The 23,977-nt window shown below is 30.5% G+C and overlaps 1 protein-coding gene across 1 annotated transcript in view; it reads right to left on the bottom strand.

Moving 5' to 3' along the window:
- LOC125843276 (alkaline/neutral invertase A, mitochondrial-like) overlaps positions 1-22,271 on the bottom strand; it is an 80,422-nt gene extending 58,151 nt beyond the window's left edge. Inside the window, exon 1 of the mRNA XM_049522509.1 lies at positions 22,193-22,271. Within this exon, the coding sequence (XP_049378466.1) occupies positions 22,193-22,244 (52 nt within the window). The 5' untranslated portion in view covers positions 22,245-22,271. The remainder of the gene's footprint in view (positions 1-22,192) is intronic.
- Positions 22,272-23,977: the final 1,706 nt, after the last annotated feature.

Genomic DNA, 23,977 nt, shown 5'->3' with positions numbered 1-23,977 from the left:
GGGTGAAAATTACTACCCAAGCATTCTAGAACACACTCCCCTCATAAGGGTCTCACCTAAATAAAGTTCAGAGAAGAGAATTGGGGAGTACATATCACTTTTAGCTCGAACGCATGATTTAAATGAATAAGGGTGCATTCTTTCAAGTCAATACACTTAAGCTCACTTAAAGACTTCTCTTAAGCCCCTATTAAGTCTCATGACTTTTGGAAGACTTTTGCTAAGAATAACTCATCTATAAGGATCTAAACTTTGCTTTTCAATCATCTTGAGTATGAGGGGTAGTCGAATATATTTGAGAAAGGCACGAGTTCGAATAAGGTCCTTATGACACAATTTTATTGCACGATTTAGAGTATGAAAGAAGGGAAACTTTTCTTATATGTATGTAGTCCCTCATTTATAGAAATGGGGGCCTCACAACCATAATAAAGATCCCAGTGACATGGCTTCATAGACACTCTAGAAAACTTGAATTTTGTGCTCTGATACCAAGTTTGTCATGCCCCGAGCATACACCCTAGACGTGGCTGGCACTCGAGAATCATTTCTGATCCCAAAATGAACCCTTCGCCTGACTGACTACTTAACGGAAGACTCACTCAAGCAATAATAGGCTTAAAAAATTTGATCTCCAAATAAAACTCAACTCGAATATCTAAAAGTACTCATTGCAGTAATTATAATAGTTTACAAAACATCTTTAAAGGAAAGAAAGTACTGAGAGACTCCTAGACTCTTTCTATCTATGAAGCCTCTACTATTAAAGAAGGATGTCGAGAGAAGACCCACAACATCACAAAAACTACTAACTAGAAAGAAAATGTGAAGTCCTCCGGATTACAAGGAGGCTCACCAAAAGCTAGCTGGAGTGTAGAGTGATCTCAACGAAGCGCTTGTGGATGATCCTGAACACTAAATCTGCATCATAAAAAGCTGCAGGTCAAATGATGTCATCATTTAAATCTTTAGAAAGCACTTGCTCATCTCTGAAGTCAACATAATAAGTGATAGATAAAAATAAACTTTAATTCTATCGGGAGATTCTCTAACCGACAACCATCACTTTGAGCTACGTGACGATACAACGTCTTGTTCACACTGCCAGAACTTTCCTATATCATGCCGGGATATAGAACCTCTCAACTAAGCGGATCTACTAAACTCTGCCCGAAAGCACTAAGGATTCATCTAAAAAGTATGATCATGTACCAATGTTGGCAAGACATGGTTTATGGGGGTTGTAAGTTGTCTGAACTCTCCCCCATATCGGTGCTCAATAATACTCCCAATAATATATATACTCTTGCTTAAATGTATTAAAACATACTCTTTCTCTAGTTTCACATAACTGTTCAAACTATGTTATTAAAAGAGGTAACTACTCTGAAGTATCTCTGAAACTCATTGCTCATTTAGTAAACAAGATTTCTCTTTGCTCAATGTAAAAATACATTCCGGATTGAGATAATTACTCAAAAGGGGCCTCTTTAAGAGGTAATTGCACTGTAGTCAATATTTCTGAAAATTCTTTTAACTTTACTCAAAAAAAATTATTCTCTTTCTTCATGTAAAAATGAAACATTTGGGAAAAATACTTTATTCCCTTATACTCTTGCTTAAATCTTGGTTAAGCTCTTTCTCAAACTCCTCTTTACTTTCTCAAAACTCAGTTTAAACAATTATGTTTTGTTTAAAAGATTCTCAATAAGAACTCAATGAATACTCAGAAAATAGGGTTCATGTTGTATAATAGACATGAACAATCAACTCTAGAATCTAAATGCAAGATATAACAACTCAATAATCAGGAAATAGAATTCAATAATCAGGAAATAGAATTCAATAATCAGTAACTCAAGAACTCAGAACTCAAATCAACTCAACTCAAGAATACTCAAATCTAAGGATAGAACCCTAGATGAATCTTTTACTATTTTTGAAAGTAGATGTAAGGTGTGAGGATGAACTAGTCGAATACTGTGATAGCCTTACATACTTGGAAAAATGAAGTCCTTGACGAAAACGACGAAACTCGAAGAACGTTCGAAACCCTAGATTTTCTCCTCTTGGAACCTTGCTCTAAGGACTTGAAGTATTAATGAATGTAAAAGAACTGATTAACACTTTCTAAGCCCTTAACTAGGTGTAAAACATTGTGGTTTAGACTTGGAATAGAGATTAAAACGACGTAGTTTAGGTACCAAACACATAGGGCAAAGACCAAAATGACCCCAACTTAAACTTACGAAGGGCATTGAAAGGGAGGCTTTACGGACCGTTAGGGCACTACAATCCTTTATAAACTTCACTGGCCATATAGCCATCCGGTAAACTTCGAGTGTCTGATAGGGCGTTACTAAAACAGGAAGAACTTTTTACTCCAAACTCGAAATGAGGAAAACTTGGTGGTCTTGGAAAGAGGACTCAAAGACCTTTAATTTGATAGGTTATGGGACACCTAATTCCTTATGTTCTGAGAGATATGGTTGTTTGAATTTGACCTTATACTTAAAAGCTGATGGGTGACCTGTACGGACCCTTAAATGGACCGTACAAGCCACCACAGATCGTCTAGGGTCTCGTCCTGGTGACTCACCACTTGGCAGCCCTGGACGGTTGTGCACCTTGCCCTAAACGGACTGTGTTCCCTTTCACGAGTCGTTTAGGCTTCAGTGAAGTGTTCATGCTTTGTTTTAGGGTTTTGGACATGCTTGTTAACCGTTTTAACTTTTTTTCATGTCCGGGGTGTTACACGAACGATTCAAATTTTTAAGAGTTGAGTTGCGAGGTGTTATAGAATTATTTGGGTCTTAGCTTTGAAATTTTCGAGGTGTTGCAAGGGGCAGGTAAGGGGTGGGGTAGGCATGAATTGGAGAAAATGTAGATTTAAAAAAAAATCAAAAAACAAAATTTTAAATCTTTTTTGGAGGGGGTGGGGGTAGTCAAGGGTTTGAGGTGGGGGGGGGGGTACAAAAATCAAACTATTTAAAATTTGAACTATTTTTTAAAAATAAAATTTTAAGTTGTTTATTTTTTTAATGGGGAGGGTCGGGGTAAAGGGTGACGTAAAAAAATTGTAGTTTGAGCTTAGAGGAGAGTTTTGAAAAATATTTTCCTTAAACTTGACACACACACGCACGCGCGCGTACATACACGCACGCACACACGCACACACACTCGTAAAATTTTCCCTAAATTTTATTTTGGGACTCCAACTCAACTTTGTTCCATTTTGATCCTTCAACTTCAATTTTCATGTTCCATTTAGACACTTCTAAGTGATGTGCATCACACTTTCTCTAAAAGAGGGACCGCCAAAAAAAAGTATATTTTTTTCTTTTTAAAAAAATTGACCCTTTAACTCTATTTTTAATGTATCATTTAAACACAAAATACTGATTTTATGATTTCCTTATTTTTATATATGCTCTTCAACTGCACTTTTGCATTTTTTAAATCAGCATTCGTCCGTTAATATTCTAAAAAACTAAAAATTGATGGATGATCATTGATTTTTTTTAAAAGGAACAATTTCTTTATGAGAGTTTCTCTGTATTTTTGCATGAAAAATAACTGACAAAAGTGTGTTGATTTTCTTTCTTAAAAAAACAATGACAACCCAACAAAGTTTGTCGTGTTTTAGTGTTTTTTAGAAGTGTTATTAGTTAACAATGAACATGATTTTTTTACTCGTATTTAGTTGAATGAAAAATTAGAAAGCTAGTATTTGAGTTAAATCCAGATAGACTGGATATGGAAAAATACGTGATGTTATTTAATTTAATTAGTTGTTTAAGAAATAAAACTGACACACTTTCGTCGATTATTTTTCATCCAAAATTGTTGTTCATCCGTTAATTTTTTAAAAAAAGAGTAACAACGTCGATTTTGAAAATGAAAAAGTGAAATGAAGAACATAAATAAAAATAAATAAATCATAAATTAGTATTTTGTGTTTAAATGGTATATAAAAAATAGAGTTGAAGGGTTAAAATGGAAAAAGGCTAAGATAGAGTGTAAAAATGAAAAACGTGGGAAAGTTAGAGGAATTGTGTGTGAGTTTCTAATTGGATTTTGTGTCATTTCATGGCCTGTGAAGTACACACGTCCCACTTTGTTGATTCTTTGGAAAGAAATGTCTAAATGGAACATGAAAGTTGGAGTTGAATGATTAAAATGGAAAAAATTTGAGTTAAAGTGCTAAAATGAAATTTAGTGGCAAGTTTAAGAGTCTGCTTATGTATTTGGCCTTGACAAAACAGTCGCACACAGTAAAAAAAAGTAGGGGAAAATAAAACTTAATGGAGTTGCCATGTGGCTAAACACAAAGCAACTTGAATTAATAGGATATTTGAATGTTATTCATGTTGGCAAATATTTATCAATAGAAGCCAAATTTACTTGAAGCAACCTTTAGTTGCATTAGCATTGGTAAGCAAAGAAATTTGGGAAAAGATTTTGGTTTCGAAAGTTAAAAAAACAAGGGAGTTATAATAAAAAAAACAAAGGCAAAACATGCGCAAATATTAAAGCTCCTGCTGAGTTATACAAGCAAAGTTGCCATTCACGTTTTGTTGCCACACTGAGAAGTTAATTTTATTAGGGAGGTAGAATCTAGGAAAAAGTATTTATAACACTTGTTTTTTTACTAAAGTTCTTTTTTTTTCACAAACATCAATATGACATATCTATAAGATTCTTAGTTAAAATGTATATTTTTGAATGATATCGTGAATTAATTAATTAGAGCGAGTAAGCTCACAATTTATATGTAATAAAATTATTAAACAAGTGTTTTTTAAAGCTTTCCTAGCTATGTGTCCATGCTCCAGCTTACTGATAAAATTATGTAAGTTTAGAATTTTCTTTATACTTTCTATGAAACACGTAGATGTTTGATTCTTTTCATACTTTAAAGTAGAGAATGCTATGATGTGCTTCAAGTGATAAAAGATTTAAGATTTATTTAATGTTTAATGAAATGATAATCACAAAAAAGGTTATGAGTAACCATATATAAAGGGTTACTTATTTTACTAATTTTGCCATAATGAGGCACAACATATATATGAATGATAATCGTATAAAAGGTTGAGAACAACCATACAAAGGGATGATAATTTTATCACAATGAGTCAAAACAAGAATGGTAACCGTATAAAGAGTGATGAGCATTCATATAAATGTTGTTCAAATTGTCATAACAAGACACATAATATTTGGTATCCATAAGGGTTACTAACTGTCAATAATTAGGGATAATTAAGAAATGTTGAACCAACTAGAACTATTTTAAGGTAAAGAAGGAAAGAATCTACTTAACTAAGATATACTTAGTGATGGTAGCTTAAATGTGATAGATATAATTTATATAATGCGTTTTTATAAATTCTTCACTTTCAGAGTTTATGTTATTACATAAAATATTTATTTAAACCTCATTTTAACGTCAGTGAGAAGAATATTGACATTTTGGGTACCCTTGAAGATATTCTAGGGGAAATTTTTATTGTCTAAAAGACTTGCGTCTAGATTTTGCTAAATCTATTCTTGTATACATGAAAATAATTGAGTGATAATGTGTATTTAGTTCGCATAATGATTGTTTATATGTGACATGATTTTTATTGTTTATCATTTAATTATTTCTGATGAGTTATGGTTGTTGAGCGTTTAAATATCTATTATAGAATTTATGCTTATTTAATCTTGAATTTATGTGACTTAAGATAAGTGATTTTGAGATAATTAATTACGTTAGATTTATAACATATTAATATTCAGATGATGATTGGAAACTTAGTGAACTTTCAATTCTGAACCCGATATAAAATGAATATTGACATAATTGATTGTTTTAAGAAATACTATGTATATGAATTTAGTCTACAATTATGTACATAATTGTCTCATGTAACTTTATACTCGTTTAAATCAGTATGTCAATTGCTACAAAAAAATATTGTTGCCAAGCTTAACAAAGGTGATAACTATGAAAATGGAGCATGAAAATTAAATTTGTTGTGAAATTGCCAGGGGCTCTTGAATCTTTTAACGTGTCTATGACACTTCATGGAAATAGTGATACTCCTCAACATGAGGAGAGATCTTTGGGCATATCAGGCTTGAAGAAAAAAGAATTTTGTTGGTCGCATAATGTTGATGAGCATCATGAATAATGATATTATAAGAGAATTCCGACAATATGACGATGCTAAGGAAATGTGGTCCACATTAAAGAAAAGTTTGGTTATACTTCAGTTGCCAAGTTAAGGGCCCTTACTATTAACTTTGATACTTTTAAGAAGCTCCATGATCATACTATGCGTAAGCATCTTTGTCATATGTCAAATATGGTGAATGACCATCGCCGAAGGTGACAATAATACTCTAATGGAAAGTGAAGTCTTGAAAGACGAACTAAGGTGGTAATTGGCGATCCTCCAAGTGTGAAAGGTAAACTCAATCAAGTTTGTCGACTGAGGTTCAAACACCTTAAGCCTAGAATGAAGTTGGGTGTTATCAACACTAGAGTAAAAATATGAATTTTTGAATGAAGATATATAATTTTTGAGTGAAGCTATGTTATCAACTTATCATTTATATGATGGAATTCCTTTATGATAAATTGATTGAACTTGCTATATAGAAATATTTTTTCCAAAGTAAACTTTTGAAAATATGGGGGTAAAGTGTCTTATTAAAGTTATGTCATTAATTTTTAAAGTGAGAAGATTTCACTTGATCTTGTTATTCAAAATTCAATATGTGCTCATCTTGTGTGTGGATGATTTAAAAATCAGCTAAATATAATGGAGTTGGATGATAATGGTGCTAAGTGATAAAGTAATTTCTTAACAAGTGATTACATTGATTTGAGACAAAGAGTAATATAACTTCTTTTAAGAGATGGAATTATATCCATCAATTGCGTGAAATTCGAAGTGAATTTGGTCAATTCTTTGACTAAAGATTTGGGAAAATATTAATAAATGAAGCTTCAAATAGGTCTATTGTCAAGTTATATATCGAACATGATGGCAACCCAACCTATGTGATTGAAAATCTCATGAATTAGGTTCATATGTGTAATAACAAGTCATTGTTTGATCTTTTGTACTATAAACTTTTGTCCTATCTATGATCTATTATGATGTGCATTTAGTTAAAATGTGCAAGGAAACTGAGGTTGAGTTGTAAACTCTTAATCAATTATCATATCCTTTATAGGTGGTATATTGCTCTGCAGAATACACTTGATGGATGGACCTATGTGGGTGTGAATTGGTGTCGCTTCTATGAAATTGTGACACATTTCTAAAGCACTCATGAATACCAAGACACGCACACGATTTCTTCATGTAGAACCACGATAACGACAAAGATTGTGCAAGCTAAGTATAATGTGATAGAATAAGACTATGAGCTTACAAAAAAAAGTTTTGGTCCCCAAAATTCTACACTTCACCATTTGTTCGGTTAGTTTAATCTTATTTTTTCTAGGTCTGATTCATAGTCTACGAGACACTAGACTCGACACATTATTCTTTTTTTTTTTTTGGAAATTCAACAATACCTATATTTTATATATAACTAGTATACGTGCCCACCCGTTGCACAATTAGTTGATATATAATCACAAATATTGATCTTGACAATTCCAAAAAAATTAACTTATTTTTGTATAATATTATCAAATAAATGATATACATCGCATTGCACGATTTGTTGATAAATATAATTAAATATTGATTTCTTGACAATTTTAAAATTTAACTTATTAGTAAATAATATTATCAAATAAATAGTATACATTAAATATGTGTAGATAATAAGCGACTAACAATATATCAAAATAAAAATACAAATTCACCGAATTCACCAATCACTGCGTAAGAAAAAAAAAACTTAAAATTATTAAAAATTATAAATTATAAATAAAAAAGGGAAAAAGAATCAACAAAAACTAACAGTTTGCAATAATTATTGATAAGAAATTGATGCTTAAAAAATTGCTATATCTAGATAATGCATATACAAATCTTGGTGATATGTAACTGTTTGAGCATTATTTTTAATATAATAATCTAAATCATAACAGAAATATATATTAGAGAATAATTGAAGACATAAAATAATTCAAAAAATTATTAACAGTTTGAGCATTATTTTCAATATAATAAATTAAATCGCAACATAAATTAGCACTTGGAAGCATCAACTCAACTAATTAAAAAGTATCAAAGAAACAAAATCAACATACTAATTACTCGACTAATTAAAAATTGAGGATCAAACCAAAAAAAAAAAAATACTAACATAATTTGTTGTAGTACTATCATCACAAACTGTATATAAAAAAAATAAAAAAAAAATTGATAAAGTTTCTTAAAATATGAAGAATTTGAAGAATCAACTAAACATGAACTAACGAATAATGAGAGGAGAATATTGTGTGAATAAATCAAATAACCATAATAATATGAGCAATAGTTTCAATATAGTAATAGTTTATAAATGACAACAAAAATTAGCAATTTGAAAATGTCAACTCGATTATAATAAAATATATATTTTTTAATTTACGTGGTAAAATGTATTCATTTTCTATTAAAATTGAAAACGAAGAAATGAAAAATTCAAAATAATAACAGTACAAAATACTACTTGATTGAGTTCACCTAATAGTAGACAGAGAAAATAATATAGTGGCATAGCTCATAGTAAACCATCACAATTTGCATATAAAAAAAATATATTAAATATAATGCAAAATCACTAAATTGATGAAACAATTATTATAATAATAATTTATTTGCTAAATATTTTTAAAGATGACATACATGGTCCACTGTCATAAAATTCTTTATGATTCTGCCATTTATCTATCGTCAGTTTTTTATTCTTTCTTGTTGCATTGGAGAGGATGATGGACATTCTCCTTCGATCATAACAAAACAATTTTACATCTAACATCAACAATTAAGAAAGAAGGCATATAACACACAATCTGCATATAAAAAAATATATATTAGATGTAATGCAAAATCACTAAATTGATAAAAGAATTATTATAGTAGTAATTTGTGTACTAAAAATATTGAAATATGGCATGCATGGCCCACCCCCATGAAATTCTTCGGAATTCCTCCATTTCTCTATCTCAGTTTCTTTTTCTTCCTTGCTGCATTGGAGAGGATAGTGGTTATTCTCCTTCAATCATAACAAAATAATTTCACATCAAACAATTAAGAAAGAGGGCATATAAATACAACATACACTACTATATGTCCCCTCAATTTTTTTATGAGTGTAATCAAATCTAGATTTTTATTTGAATATATTTTTTGATAAATAAATGTTTGAATTTGTATTTTGAAGAGTTGGCATAAGAATGTGGATGATGTTGTTAAGAAAAGTATTTTTTAAAGATGTGGATTATGAAGTTTATATTTATTAATAAGGTTAAAGTTAGTTATTATTTGAAATTTAAATTTTAAATAATTAATAAGGATAAATTTAGTTATTATTTGAAATTTAAATTTTAAATTAATTATTTAGATATTTTATAGTGGCCAATTTTGAGATTTACTTTTGTAAAGGACGTGGTCTTTTTTTTAACTTCTGTTTTTTTATTAAATAAGGCAAGAATGGGTAGAAATTAAAAGGAAAAAAAAAAAACTTTCCCATTTTCCCTATGAAAATTCACAGTTCTTATCATCATTTTTTTTTAAAAAAAAATCATTTTAAAAATTCATCTTTTTATTATTAAATTATTTTATATTTTATTTTGATTGAAACTTTTTTCTTTCTTTTATTAAATAAGGCATGTTGAATGGATATAATTTAATAAATTTAAAAAAAAAAGTAACTATCCCATTTCTCTACGGACAGTTTTTAACTTCTGTTTTTTTTAATAAATAAATCATTTTTAAAATTTACTTATTACTCGATATTTTACTCTAGATCAAATACCATTGATTTAGAGATAAGGTTAGTTATTATTTGAAATTTGAAATTTAAATTTAAATTAATTATTTAGGTATTTTGTGGTGGCTAATTTTGAGATTTATATTTTTAAAGGACGTGGTTTCCTCTTCTTCTTATTTTGAACTTAAAATTGTTTATTTATTTTATTAATAAGGCAACAATGGATAGAATTTAATAAATTAAAAAATAAAGAAAAAAAACTTTCCCATTGTGTAAATTTCATATATGACATATATTATATTAATATTTTCGAATTATAGCAGTAGATTTAAACTTTCAAGTTATAACATTAAAAATTTCAGGTTCTAACAAATTATTAAAAAAAAATGCTTTTAATAATTGAAAAAAGTTGTTTAAAAAAAATAAAAAAATAAAAGAAGAATTAAAAAAAACTGGAATTGATGGTAAAAAGGTAAAAAAATTGAAATTGTGGTGTTAATTTAATTTGAATTTAATGTAGATAATTAATAATTGGCACGAAATAAGAGATCCAAACTAATTAAGATTATTTAGTATCCTTAATTCACTCAAATTAGTTAAAATCAAATAAAAATAAGATTTTATCTCTTTTTTTTCAACGTTTCTCTCTCTTCATTGTTCTGCCAGAAAAAATTTCCAGTATCGAGTAATTGAAGTTTTTTTTTATATTTGAAAAAAATTGATTTTGTTGTGATGGACAACAACGTATCAATATTAATTAAACATGGTGGAAGATGGAATCCTTCAGGTTAGTATTTATTATTGTTTATTGTTTGTTTTTAAATTACAGTGAAATGAAAAAAAAAATGATAAAACTGTAAATCGTCAATATATTTAAGGTGATATCACTTTTTGTTAACTGTTGTGAAATATATAGTATTACTGATTTTTTGTTTTTGTGGTTGTTTTGAATACTGTTTTTTTTTTCTTGAAGTATTAATTAAATGTATATTTTTGAATGAATTTGATAAAATAAATGGAAAGAAATTTGTATGAAAGTGTGTTCAGTAATCTATTAAAAAAGTTATTTAGAATTTTGACGAATTGTATGAAAAGTGATTTAAGTTGATAATGAATTTGATAGAATAAATGAATTGAAATTTGTATGAAAGTGTGTTTAGTAATCTGTAAAAAAAGTTATTTGGAAGTTTGACGAATTATATGACAAGTGTTTTAAGTTGGTAATTTGTAAGTTTAGTGTTTATATTAGCTTTGTCATTTCTGTATAAAGTTGTTTGATAGCAATGAAGTATTTGGTACGAGCGAATGTATATATTTAGAATGAATGATGATTGTTGTATGAAATGTGTATTAAGTGAGTATGAAATGTGTATTAAGTGAGTTTGAAATGTGTATTTAGTGAGTATGAAAAGTGTTTTGTAATGTACTGTCTGAATGATATATGAAAAATAAAGACAAGTGGGTATAATTTTGTTGTTATTATAATGATTTTTATATATGAACCTATCCCTTGCGAAAGTCCAAAGAGAATGGTAGGAAGACCGCAACTTGAACGCTGGAAGGGGTTTGCTAAGTGAAATTCAAAAGGTCTAAAGTTACCTGCAGTAGATGTCATCAAGTTGGCCACAACAGGAAGACATGTTCAAATTATCCTGTGCAAAACTAATGACTGTTTATTTTGTTGGTTATATTAATGTTTTGTTTTGATATGAAACATAATTGGTTTGAAGTGCATTATAACTTAATGTTTAATATACTGTTCATTCTTTATACACTGTTCATTCAGTAATCATACAAAATGCATACTGTTACAAATAAAATTTATTCTAGTTTAAAGATATTGTATATATTAGTGATAATTATAAGAAGGTAATTATGGAGTTCATTTGGTATCCCGAGTATTTAATGTAAGTTATCATGAATATTAATTTGGTTTTCAATTGGTGTCATATTATAAATAAAATTATAACAAACTGCATGCCAATTGTATTCATGTTTCATTCCAACTCTAGCTTAAGTTATGGTATTACACATATTAATCAAATTTAATTCAGTTTTCATTCAAACAACATGTGTAGAATAGAAAATAATCAAATATGAAAACACAATTCATAACATTTGTATATAAAAATCATATCACGATTCATACAATATTCAAGATTTAATATTAAAGTCATAGTCATATACATATAAATTTGATTTCATACACGTTTCATCCAATGAGTGTACAACTTAGAAACACACCGATACTTTAAAATAGTGTATCCGAAATGTACGAAGTCTGTATAATACTGGTTACACTACGTATATAAAAGATTGAAAGTTTCGAAGATCTCACCTGAAAGAGCAGTCACTCGCTCTAGGTCGATCCCGTTGAAAAAAAAATTTCGCCTCCTTTTCTTTCTTCTTTCTTTTGCAGATTATTTACTACCCTAACTATTTACAGACTAATTATAAAAGTGTAAAAGTGACCCACTATTAATTTTAATGTTATCTTCTGTAACTACCAACTAAGTATATTATTAAAACTATCCCACTAATTTCATAATTGTAGTTATGAATAGTCCAAAATATCCATTTAGAATCTATCGGAAAGTTATTTTTGAAATAAAAAGCTCTAGTACTCAAAACGACCAAATGGGTCGTTACAATGTGACATTTTTAGAAAAAATCACTAGTTTGACAATTGATATCATTTTCATACCAATTTAATCATTCATACCATATGAAGATTCAAAAGAAAATCAGACAAATGTGAAAACACAATTCATAACATTTGTATATAAAAATCATATCACGATTCATACAATACCCAATCCCTTATATTAAAATCATAGTCATATATGTATAAATCAATTTTCATACACGTTTCATCCAACGAGTTTACTATTTAGAAACACAATGATACTTTAAAATAGTGAATCCAATTTGTATGAAGTCTGTATAATACCAGTGTTCTGAAATTATAATAGCCAAATATTAATTCATGTGTAGATGGTATCTGGATAGAAGATAACATATGGTATTATATATCATCAAATACTTATCCAAAAGTTATCCAAAAGTTAAACAAAAAAAAATGATCCAAAAGTTAAAAAAAAATAATATGTAATTCTTAAAAAGTAGAAGCTGCAATAAACTATTTCAAATTTCTTGTCGGTGGTCTTGGTGTAGGATAATTGGTGGTATCCGGAACATGTTCTTTTGCTATGCGGGGTCCACCAAATTTGCTAGCAACCGTACCAGTAGTGATCGCGCCATCCTCATTCTTTGTTTTTCCATAATGCCATAGATTGTGGCATACCTTTCACGATGGCATCGATTTCAACAACTCCCATGTCAAAAACAACATTGCTGATAATTCATATGTTTATACACAATTAAGATACAATAACATTAATGTTAATACATAATTCATACCATTTTATAGTCAAATCTATAAACATTTTTTTTATAATTCATACAAAATACATCACCCAAATTTTATAATCAAATCCATAAATATTTTTTTCAGATTTGAAACAAATTTCACACAAACAACTGTTTTGAAAACAATAATAAGAATAATGTGATATGAAAAAATAATTATTTTGAGTAATGTGAAAATAAATTAAATAAAGTACTTACCCTTACAATTATTTTGGGGTTTTTGTATTTTGATAATTCCGATTCCTTCTTCTTTGTTTTTCTTCTTGTAGATGGTTTTGATGTTTGAGAAACTTAAACATTTGTTGATTTTGTTTCCTTTTTTCTTTTTTGTTTGACTAACAAAATCCGAATCGGAATCGGAATCAGAATCATGAGTGGTTTCAACAAGTGTTTTCTCCTTCTTCTTCTTCCCCTTTTGATTTGCCGGAATCACACTTTCCTTTGCTTCATTATTTTTATCTTTTTGATTCTTCGATCTAGAGGAACCACCGGTCGCCGGAATTTCAACAGTTTTAGGCGGGGGTGTTTGTGATAATATTTTGAACGATGGAGCATGAACATCATCAATTGAAGTTCCATCAAATCTGGGACTCTTTCCACGAGTTTCAATGGGTTTCTTAAACATGATAATGAATAATCGTGGGGGAGGGGGGTGGACTATTTTGAAGTTAGACTTGATGAGAAACAATGGTGAAAGTGGGATAGTGGGTTGTGGCGTCTAGGAGTGATTAAGCGTGGGGGAGGGAGGTGGGATTGACGAATGAGGATGGTAACGGTAAACAAGGAAAGAAAACGTGTATGGAGAAATTCCCTAAAATTGGGTAACTGAAAATTTTAGTTCTAAAAAAAGGAAGTGAAATCAAATTAATTACCTATTATTAATTAATAATAAAAACCTTTAAATAGATTAATAATTTATTAAATAAATATAATTTGATTTTAAAATAAAATTAAATTTAATTGAAATGTCATAACCCGTAAATAGTCTGTTACAAGCAAGAATTTTTTAAAAGTAGATTTAAAATTCGTAATATTTACTCTTAAATGTGTATATGGGGTGATTTTCTCAAAAAGAAAAAGGTAACTACCCCATTTCCCTACGAACAGTTTTCAACTTTTTTTTTTTAATTATTTTTTCAATTTATTTATTATATTTTATTCTAGATAAAATAACTACGATTTAGGAGCATTTTCTCTACCGTAATATAGAGAATTCAGTTATTCTTTTAATGTATCCCTATTATTTAGGAGCACTTTTCTAGGAAGAATATATCGTAGTTATCTCTATTAAAATTTGAATTTTATAAAAAAGAAAAAAGTTCAGTTCTTTTCTCTTTTCTTTTTCCCGTGATTGCAATTTTTATTTTTATTTTCAAATTGTAAATTAATTTTAATATTTTTCAAATTGATGCCAAATTATTCCTTAAAATTCTCAAATGACTAACGTGTTGATTTTTTTTTATTTTGAATTTTAAAATTAATAAATTACCCTCAATTTTTACAATTTTTATTTTTATTTAAATTTTGAAAAACAGTAAAAAATTAAAGTAACTGTAACATTTTAATTTTTTTAAAAGTGGTAAAAACTGCTTTTTAGTGAATTAATAATTATTCTTATTTTTTCATTTTTTAAAAATAAATAATATTAGTAATTTATTATTTAATTATATTACATATAATTAATAATTTATAATTATTTAAAAAGCCCATTTTTTGTGGTGCTAATATGTGACATTTTTTTCTTCTCCTATTATATATAGATAGATATTCATTAATATTCTTTCTAAGATATATGAGAAATATTGATAAATTTTTTTTATTATGTTAAAAAGTATAAGACTAATCTTTGAGATTCTTTATATATATTATTAAAGTTGGTCAAAAGAATTAATTATATATTATTGCTTCATATTATATTAGCCTTAATGATATTCTATTAAGAATTTTCATACGATTATTTGGTTTAATATGACAATGAATTAATTATCTTTTTTGCATTCATCAAATTGATTGTAAGCCGATTTGAAGGAATATTTGATAATTGGGTTATTAGCCTTTATTTTAATTACTACTCATTGAATGTCATTCTGTCCAAGAATTTGGAGCTCTCAATTTGTGATCTCTATGGGAGGGGGGGGGGGGGGATGTTGATAAAATATCGTTATTATATTACAAAGTATAAGAATAATCTTTGGGATTCTTTATATCTATTATTAAAGTTGATCAAACGAATTAATTATATATTATTGCCCCATATTATATTGCCTTAATGGTATTATATTAATGAATTTTTCAAACAATTATTTAGTTTAATATGGCAGTGAATTAATTGTCTTTATGGCATTTATGAAATTGATTGTGCACAGATTTGAAGGAATATTTGGTAATTAAGTCAATAGCCTTTATGTCAATTACTACTCATTGAATGTCATTTTGTCCAAAGATTTGGAGCTCTCAATTTGTGACCTCTATTAATAGTAAAATTGTGGTTTTAGCTAAAGAACTGAAAAAAGAATAACAGAAAAAGCATGTTTACTTATTTTGTATTTCTAAGTTTTCATTAAGTAAAATATTTCTTTTTTAGGTTCTGGCTCCTAGTTTTAATACTAGAAGAGATTGTTGAATCATAAAAAATACACCTTAACCAGTGAATTATCCTTAAGGACAGTGCCATAGGCGCGCCTCAAACTAGCAGATTTTCGTGATTTTCAATATCTTCCAACATAATTTATCTATTTTTACATCTTATGATAATGTTAGTTTTCTAATTCATGAATTTGAATTCCCAATATTTTAATTGTTGTATTGTAGATTTAATTCATGTTGCATGAGACAACCAAGGTTATTACATCTTCTGTTGGATAGATTTTTGAAATCGCATACTTGACATGGATTGAGATTTCGTAATCAATCAGGCAACAAATCTTTAATGAGTTAAAGAAATATATGAATTTATTATTTCAATTAAAGCACTATATGTATTGTGATTCGTTCCTAATGTGAAATATTTTGAAATAAATTTAGAAAAAGTGTATTGTTTGCCCCTCATGACAAGAAAATCACAACTTACTGTGAGAAAATAGTAAGTCATAGAATATCAGACTTGTTTATAATGATTGCTAAAAAGGGAGGATTCCTAAGTGGTGTAAACCAAGTATATGCGAAGATCTTTGCCAACAGTGAAGTAATCCTATGTTTTTTTTAAGAAGAGGAGCAAATAGAGAAACAAAGCTTGAGCATCTCTGAGAGGGGGATCCTAGCAAACATGAGGTGTTGTCAACATAGTGGAACAATCAAATTTATTTTATTTCAAAGTGAACTTCAAATTTTGACTCTAATTGTAGTTTACTAATTTTAATGAGTTTCACATGAATTAGGGTAATATTATTTAATTGTATTATATTAAAGAACTACTCAAGGGCATTCATATTGTAGCACACGAAAAACATCTTTCAATTTGAGCTTCAGGTATGATTTTGTCTCTGCCTTTATTAGTGATTTTAGTCTTGTTGATATGAGAATATTATGATGAACCAATGATCAATTAATTGAATAGGATACTCATTAATATATATATATATATATATATGAAATATGATAGTTGATTTCAAAATTTGCTTAATTGAGAAGGGGAAAACTAGAGACATACTTATTACTTCAGTTTTGATATTTTCACTTTTTTTTTATGGAGAAACATTAATTTTATTCTATGTTTAATATGTTTGGATATAATTATTAATTATTTGAATCTTGAATGGTGATATTAGGGTATGTTTTCAACCTTTATGAACTGGATATGTAAGGAATATTGAGACTTATCCATTATGGTGAAATAGAAAATAAATTAAATTTTTTCCATCAACAACCATGATTGACACTAAGCAAGCACCTATCCATGTCAAGTGAACCAACATTCATCTTATTAGATACCAAATATCAATGGAAATTTTCGCTAAGAATCTACTATAGTAGTAGCATCCTAATAGTTACGTAATCTATCAAACAATCTACCAACAAAAAAAGAATATCTGCTATGAACAATAGTAACACGAAAGTGACTTCATGTCCAGAAACACTAAGATGTCATAATCTATCTCTCAAAATCTAGTAAAGGAGTATCTTATACAAATAAAAATACAAGAGTGTAGGGGCATAACCCAATAATACCTAAAGGAAAAAAAGAAGGAAAGAGTAAAGGCTACACCACGTTAGTATGCAGTTTGCTCACCTACACTTGAAATACTAAGTGTCTCAAACTAGGACAAAAAAGAACAAGTGTGGTTCTTGAACGTGTACATGTAAAAGCAGAAAAACAACAACGGTGAGCATAAAGATTAATCAGATCTATGTTTTCTCCTCTTCTTAAACAACTTATGATTACTCCATTGTCGGCATAGATCTTTCCAAATATTTGATTTGCACCACTTGAGAATTCTACCTTTTATGCGACCATTGTAAAATGGAGTTGCTATTCTATGACCTGCTCTTTTCTCAAAGTTAATTGTGATCTGCTTATCATGAAGGGGAAGTCATACACACTTTTCTAGATTTTAAAAAATATATATCATATTAGGAATTAATCACAAAACGTATAGTTTAAATTTAAATAATAAATTCATATATACCTTAAACTCATTAAAAATTTGTCTCCTGACTAATTGTGGAATCTCACCCCACGTCAAGTATGTGACATCAAATTTTTTTTCAATAGCGTATGTAATGGCCTCTGAGACTTGCAGTATAACAATTAAAATATTGGGAGATCAAATTCATGAATTAGAAAAGAAATACTATTATTAGATGTAAAAATAGATAAATCATATTCAAACCCCTCAAGTTCAATGATGAGCCCATGATAACCATCCATCCGCCTAGGCACTAGAGGATCCTAACCTTGTAAAGCAGGGTTACATTGTAGGGTCATTGAGGTGTAGCCCTATATATATAGAAGTGTAGTTGTAATGACACAATCCGTCGTTACTCAAGGTCATCTCATGCGAAATTCCAAAAATTCTAAAAATGTGGTGAAAGAATTTTAAAATTTGAGCACACGACGAATTTGCTTTGTTTTGAAGTTGATTGAACTGACATCAACCCACCATAGTGGGAGGCTTCCAGCTATGGTAGTGCCTCAATAGCGCCTGCACAACCACTATAGAGGGGGTGAAGGTAATTCAACAACGTATTTATATAATTTTTTTATTTTTCTTCCCACTTTTGAACGAAGAAAACACATGAAGGAAGCTCTAAAACCCTCCAAAGTCACCTGGGGCATGAGGGTAGATATTTCGATGCAAGGAGGTGAAAGCCCAAGGAATTTTGGTGCTCATTCATCACAGTTTGTTATCACAGAATCGAAAGCTCATGGGCTAGGTTCATTTGCTGAAGCGTAGAACCCAGGTAGGCTAGATTTTCTATAAATTGAGCAAATAGACTTATTTTTACCACATGATTTATTATACCTTTAGGGATAATGCATGTACAACCCTTCGGACATGGAGTCTGGATGGTTAAAGGTTGTTATTGCTCTTAAGGTGGGGAAAAGAGAATGACTAAAAGGAGGTTCTTTAGTTAAAATTGTTAACCTTGAGTTTCTTTGCTGAGGTGGTTGATGGTAGTGGTAAGGTTAGGTGTTATGAAATTGTTAGGTTATAGCCCTTAGTGGGACTTGTGGTAATCAAGGGGAACAACTGTATACTCATAATGGGTTCAATATAAGGCCATTTGTGTTGTTAATATATGTGTGTAAGTTTGTTTACTGCTTTAGGGTATCACTTATAATGCCTGTAGGGGAAAGCAAAGGGAATGATATGTATTTGACATCGTCTTGATAATCTCATGCAATGAACCTTTTTACTTTACTTGTGAGTTTCAAGTGCTATTATTCATTGTGATGGTGTTGTGCATTATTGTTTGTGATTGTGATATGCTCGGTACCATGCAAGTATAGGAATACTAACAGTTGGCTCAAATACCACAATGGTATGAATACAAACGGTTGGCTCGAATACCACGTTTGGTAAAAATACTAGTACTGGTTGACTTTGGTACTATGCTAATAGTTTGTGTGTGGATTCATTGAGAGAATCGGGTTGTTTATTGTTTTATATTTGTCACATGTTGGTCTATGGATGCTCGGATTTGTGTTTAAGTGCTGGGATATGGATCATCCTTGTAAAACAACAATGAAGCTTCTATATTCAGGCTTCAGACCATGGATGATAATCCGCTTCATCCTTGTCTCTCCAATTGGAGCTTGTGGATCTTACTCTGAAATCTCTCGGCATATCATCTTTACCTTATGAAAGTATTGTGCAATTGTCATGTTGCATTGCCCTATCGAGAGTAATTCACTCTCTAAAAGTTGGAGCCTCGTATCATTTTGTATCCCAAGCCTGCTTCGGGTGGTGGCGTCGCCGTTGTTTTCAAAGCGAACATAGCCTTACCAGCTTTTATCTTCCACTTTTGCAGAGTACCGTTTGCATCAACTGCTGCTGGTTGTGACACCTCGCTACTGTTGACAACCTCCCACAGATTAGAAGAAAGATGACAGATGTATGAGCTGATTGTAGACTATATAGTAAAGTGTGTATATCTTTTTCCAGTTGAAGCAAAAACAAAAGAGAGAAATAAAATAGTTCCTCCATATTTCCTTCCGCAAGATCTGTTTGCAGAGTAGCTTAGAGTGCAGCTCATGTTTGATAAATGCCTAATTGAGCATAATTTGACACTACTCTAGAAAATAAGAGAACACCCACGTACTAACTAAAATATCAAACTAATTAACAACTAAGCTAAAAAATAGCTATACTGTAGACTTGGTCAAATTAAATAGGAGTGATATTGTCAACTGTAACAACTTGCATAAGTTAGGTTGCCTACACTACATTCCTTTAAGATGCGACCCTTCATTGGACCCTGCGTAAAAGATATTCTTCGTGCACTAGGCCAACCTTTAGAAGCACTAAAGCAAATAACACAAAAAGCAAAACTACGAAAAAACATGAGCAGCTTAGGCAAAGAATGACATGCAATCCTGCCGATTAAATTCTATCTCGTATGTTATCTTACATGGATCTCAAGTGGATGACCATGAATACCCATCCACCTATCAATCATGCAGGACCCATCAGTGACCAAGAGAGTAGGAAACATGTCAATACCTGTCTGCACATCCACCCTCTCTTGCAAAGTATAGTCCCCTGTAATCCTTCCATAAGCTCTTAATAAGATAATCCACCACAACCCTGAGCAGGCCCATTCATGAGAGGGTTGAATCAGTAATGAGAAATCTCCAAATGCCAGTGGAGCACAATACAAAACTTGGTAGATAATGAGCCCTCCTCCTCTACCGTTCTTCACTTAACTATCGATCAGGGTTTATCTGCAGCAGGGTACTCATGACGTGATCCATGAGTATCATTTGATAAAGGGTTCAAATTGTTGCTATTGACAAATGAATGTAACAAAGAAACAAAAATCAGAAAGAGACAACAAATCGGCCAGCGAAATCATTAACACTGACACATTACGTAGAACTATCTACTTACCATAATCAACAGGTGCAATTGCGGATTCACTAAAGTCTGGGTCCAGCACATCTTCAAATTCACCATTCCTTCCATCAAGAGGCACAGTTCTGACTTTAAAACTTGCGGGCATCAATCCTTCTTCTGGGTTATAGCAGTCCACTGTTTTCTCCCAGCTCTAAGAAGCACAGAAAATTGATGTTTAACTTACCATGGGGATTGCAACTTGGCAAGAAAAGACTTGATACATAAAGGGATGTGAAGTATGCCACATGTTAATATCATAATACATAAATATGCCCTTTAACTTGGCCCCGTCTGATATTTGTGCCCTCAAACTTTGGATGCGCACAGGTAGGCACTTAAACATGTACGAATTAAAAAAATAAACATACGTGTCCTACGTGGCATAATACACGTAAGATGCCGCGTAGGAAGCGATTGCCATTTGAGACGCCAAGTAAGCAAGTGTGTATTTACTTGTTCAATTTTATACAAGTTTAAGTGCCTTCAAAGGGCATCTTCATGTATTATGCCAATGTTAATTATCACAAATAAAGAAATCAACAGGTTTTTTCCTATAAAAACTTGAGTGAGAAATGTTGATTTTGTCTAAAATCATTTCAAAAATAAAGCAGCAATCCTTCGTAGAAATATTAAACTGATTCTGAGATTTCTCATTGTACACACATGCACACATGAATGTCCACAAGGTCCTTTAGTAGCCTGCATTATTGGCAGCAATTGGAGTGCAGAAATCAACACAGATTGTGAAAATGATACAGCTCAAAACAGAAAAGCAAAACTTAGATGTTTTTAACGCAATTATTAGAAAGTATTACATTACCAATCGAGGATAACAGTCTTGACTTCAAATGACACAGGTTAAAGTAAAAGGCAAAAGAAAGAATGATTCAATGGTTTTACATGATTATTAAAATATAATGTAACAGTTCTTTAAAGATATAACAAAAATCCACTTCCACACCACATTATAGATATAGACACTTGCTACATATAGTAAGAAATGCACACATGCAGGCTGCAGCTGTAGAGTGTAGAGCAGAAAATTCTTGACAATCTCTCCCTCTCCATTCAACAATAAAGCAAGAGCCGATGGGACAAAATCGCGTATAAACACTTGATCGTAGTTAAGCGGCTGCTTATCAGCTGGATCATTAGCTGCCACAATAGTTTACAACTGCTCCCCTAAGCAAAGTCCATGCTTCCTTTTGCATTTACAGCTGATCCATCATTTATATCAGTCCTAACTTCTTCTTCTACTCTAGCTACGTCTTTACCTGATTCTATTCTGTCAATGACTAAAGGCTTCACATTTAAGCCCCCTTGCATGTAAAACTTATCGAACCTCTTCTCATTAACTTGTTTTGGTATGTATGTTTTCCATGAAAAATGCTTCCCTGAAAATAAGTGGATTTCTGATTTATTTTCTTATGTTTGGTTGGTAAGAAAATATTTTTCGAAAAATATTTTTTACTATTTGGTTTGTTAATGAAAAACATTTTTCAGAAAATATCTTTTATTTTTTACTAGAGGAAATACTTTTTAGGAAAATAATTTCTGACCCGGAAACCAACCTTGATAGTCGATCTAGGACATGACCTCGACACGCGAACTAGGACACAACCCCGACGAACGATTCGAAATCCAACCCTAAAATTTTAAATTTTGAAAATATTTTTCAAAAACTAACTTTTAAATTAGTTTTTTGGGAGGGGGGCCGGGCTGGTAGGGGGTCGGGAGAGGGTGGGGTAAAAAAAATATTTTAAAATTTGAAAATATTTTTCAAAAACAAACTGTTAATTTTTGTTTAGGGGTCGGAGTGGTAGGGGTTGGGGTGGCTCTCGAGAACCATTTCTGATCCCCAAAAAATCCCTTACACTAACTGAAAACTTAGTGGAAGACTCACTCAAACAATAATAGGCTTAAAAAAATAATTTGATCTCAAAATAAAATTCAACTCGAATATCTGAAAGTACTCATTGCAATAATTATGACAGTTTGCAAAACAATTTTAAAGGAAAGAAAGTACTGAGAGACTCCTCGACTCATTCTATCTATGAAGCCTCTACTATTAAAGAAGGATGTGGAAAAAAGACCCACAACATCTCAAAAGTACTAATTGGAAAGTGAATGTGAAGTCCTTCAGAATACAAGGAGGATTACAAAAAACTAGTCAGGATGTAGAGTGATCTCAACGAAGCGCTCGTTGATGATCTTGGACACCTGTATCTCCATCATAAAAAGATGCAGTTTGAATGACATCGACACATTTGAATGTACGAGTATGTAATATAGCGGAAGTGAAATAACTGAATGAAAGGACTCTAACAGATAAAAAATATACTCAAGATGAATGTAAAGAAATAAAGAAGTTAAATCATTTAAAGCTTTACAAAATACTTACTCATCTCTGAACTCAACATAATAAGTGATACATAAAAATACACTTTAACTCTATTGGGGGATTCTCTAACCGACAACCATCACTATGAGTTACGTGATAATACAACGTCTTGTTCACGCTGCCAGAACTGTTCGATATCGTGCCGAGATATAGAACCTCTCAACTTAGTGGATTTACTAACCTCAACTAGAAGGCACTAAGATTCATCTAAAAAGTATGATCTTGTACCCATGTTGGCAAGACTTGGTTTATGGAGGCTATGAGTTGTCTGAACTCTCCTCAAAATCGATGCTCAATACTACTCCCAATAGTATATATTTTTGTTCAAATGTATAAAAACATACAATTTCTCTGATTTCACATAATTGCTCAAACTATCTTATTAAAAGAGGTTACAACTCTAAAATATCTCTTGAACTTATTGCTCATTTAGAAAACAAGGTTTCTTTTTGCTCAATGTAAAAATTCATTCTAGGTTGACATAATCACTCAAAATGGGCCTCTTTAAGAGGTGTTGTTCCATATTCAATCTTTCTAAAAACACTTTTAACTTTTCTAAAAAAAATATTCTCTTTCTTCATGTAAAAATGAAACATTTGGGAAAATACTTAATTCCCTTACACCCTTACTTAAATCTTTGTTAAGCACTTTCTCAAAC

This window comes from Solanum stenotomum, chromosome 1 (genome assembly GCF_019186545.1).
Source record: "Solanum stenotomum isolate F172 chromosome 1, ASM1918654v1, whole genome shotgun sequence".
Taxonomy (NCBI): domain Eukaryota; kingdom Viridiplantae; phylum Streptophyta; class Magnoliopsida; order Solanales; family Solanaceae; genus Solanum; species Solanum stenotomum.
The sequence above is the reverse complement of the archived record's forward strand: the minus strand, read 5'-3'. Positions and strand labels throughout refer to the sequence as shown.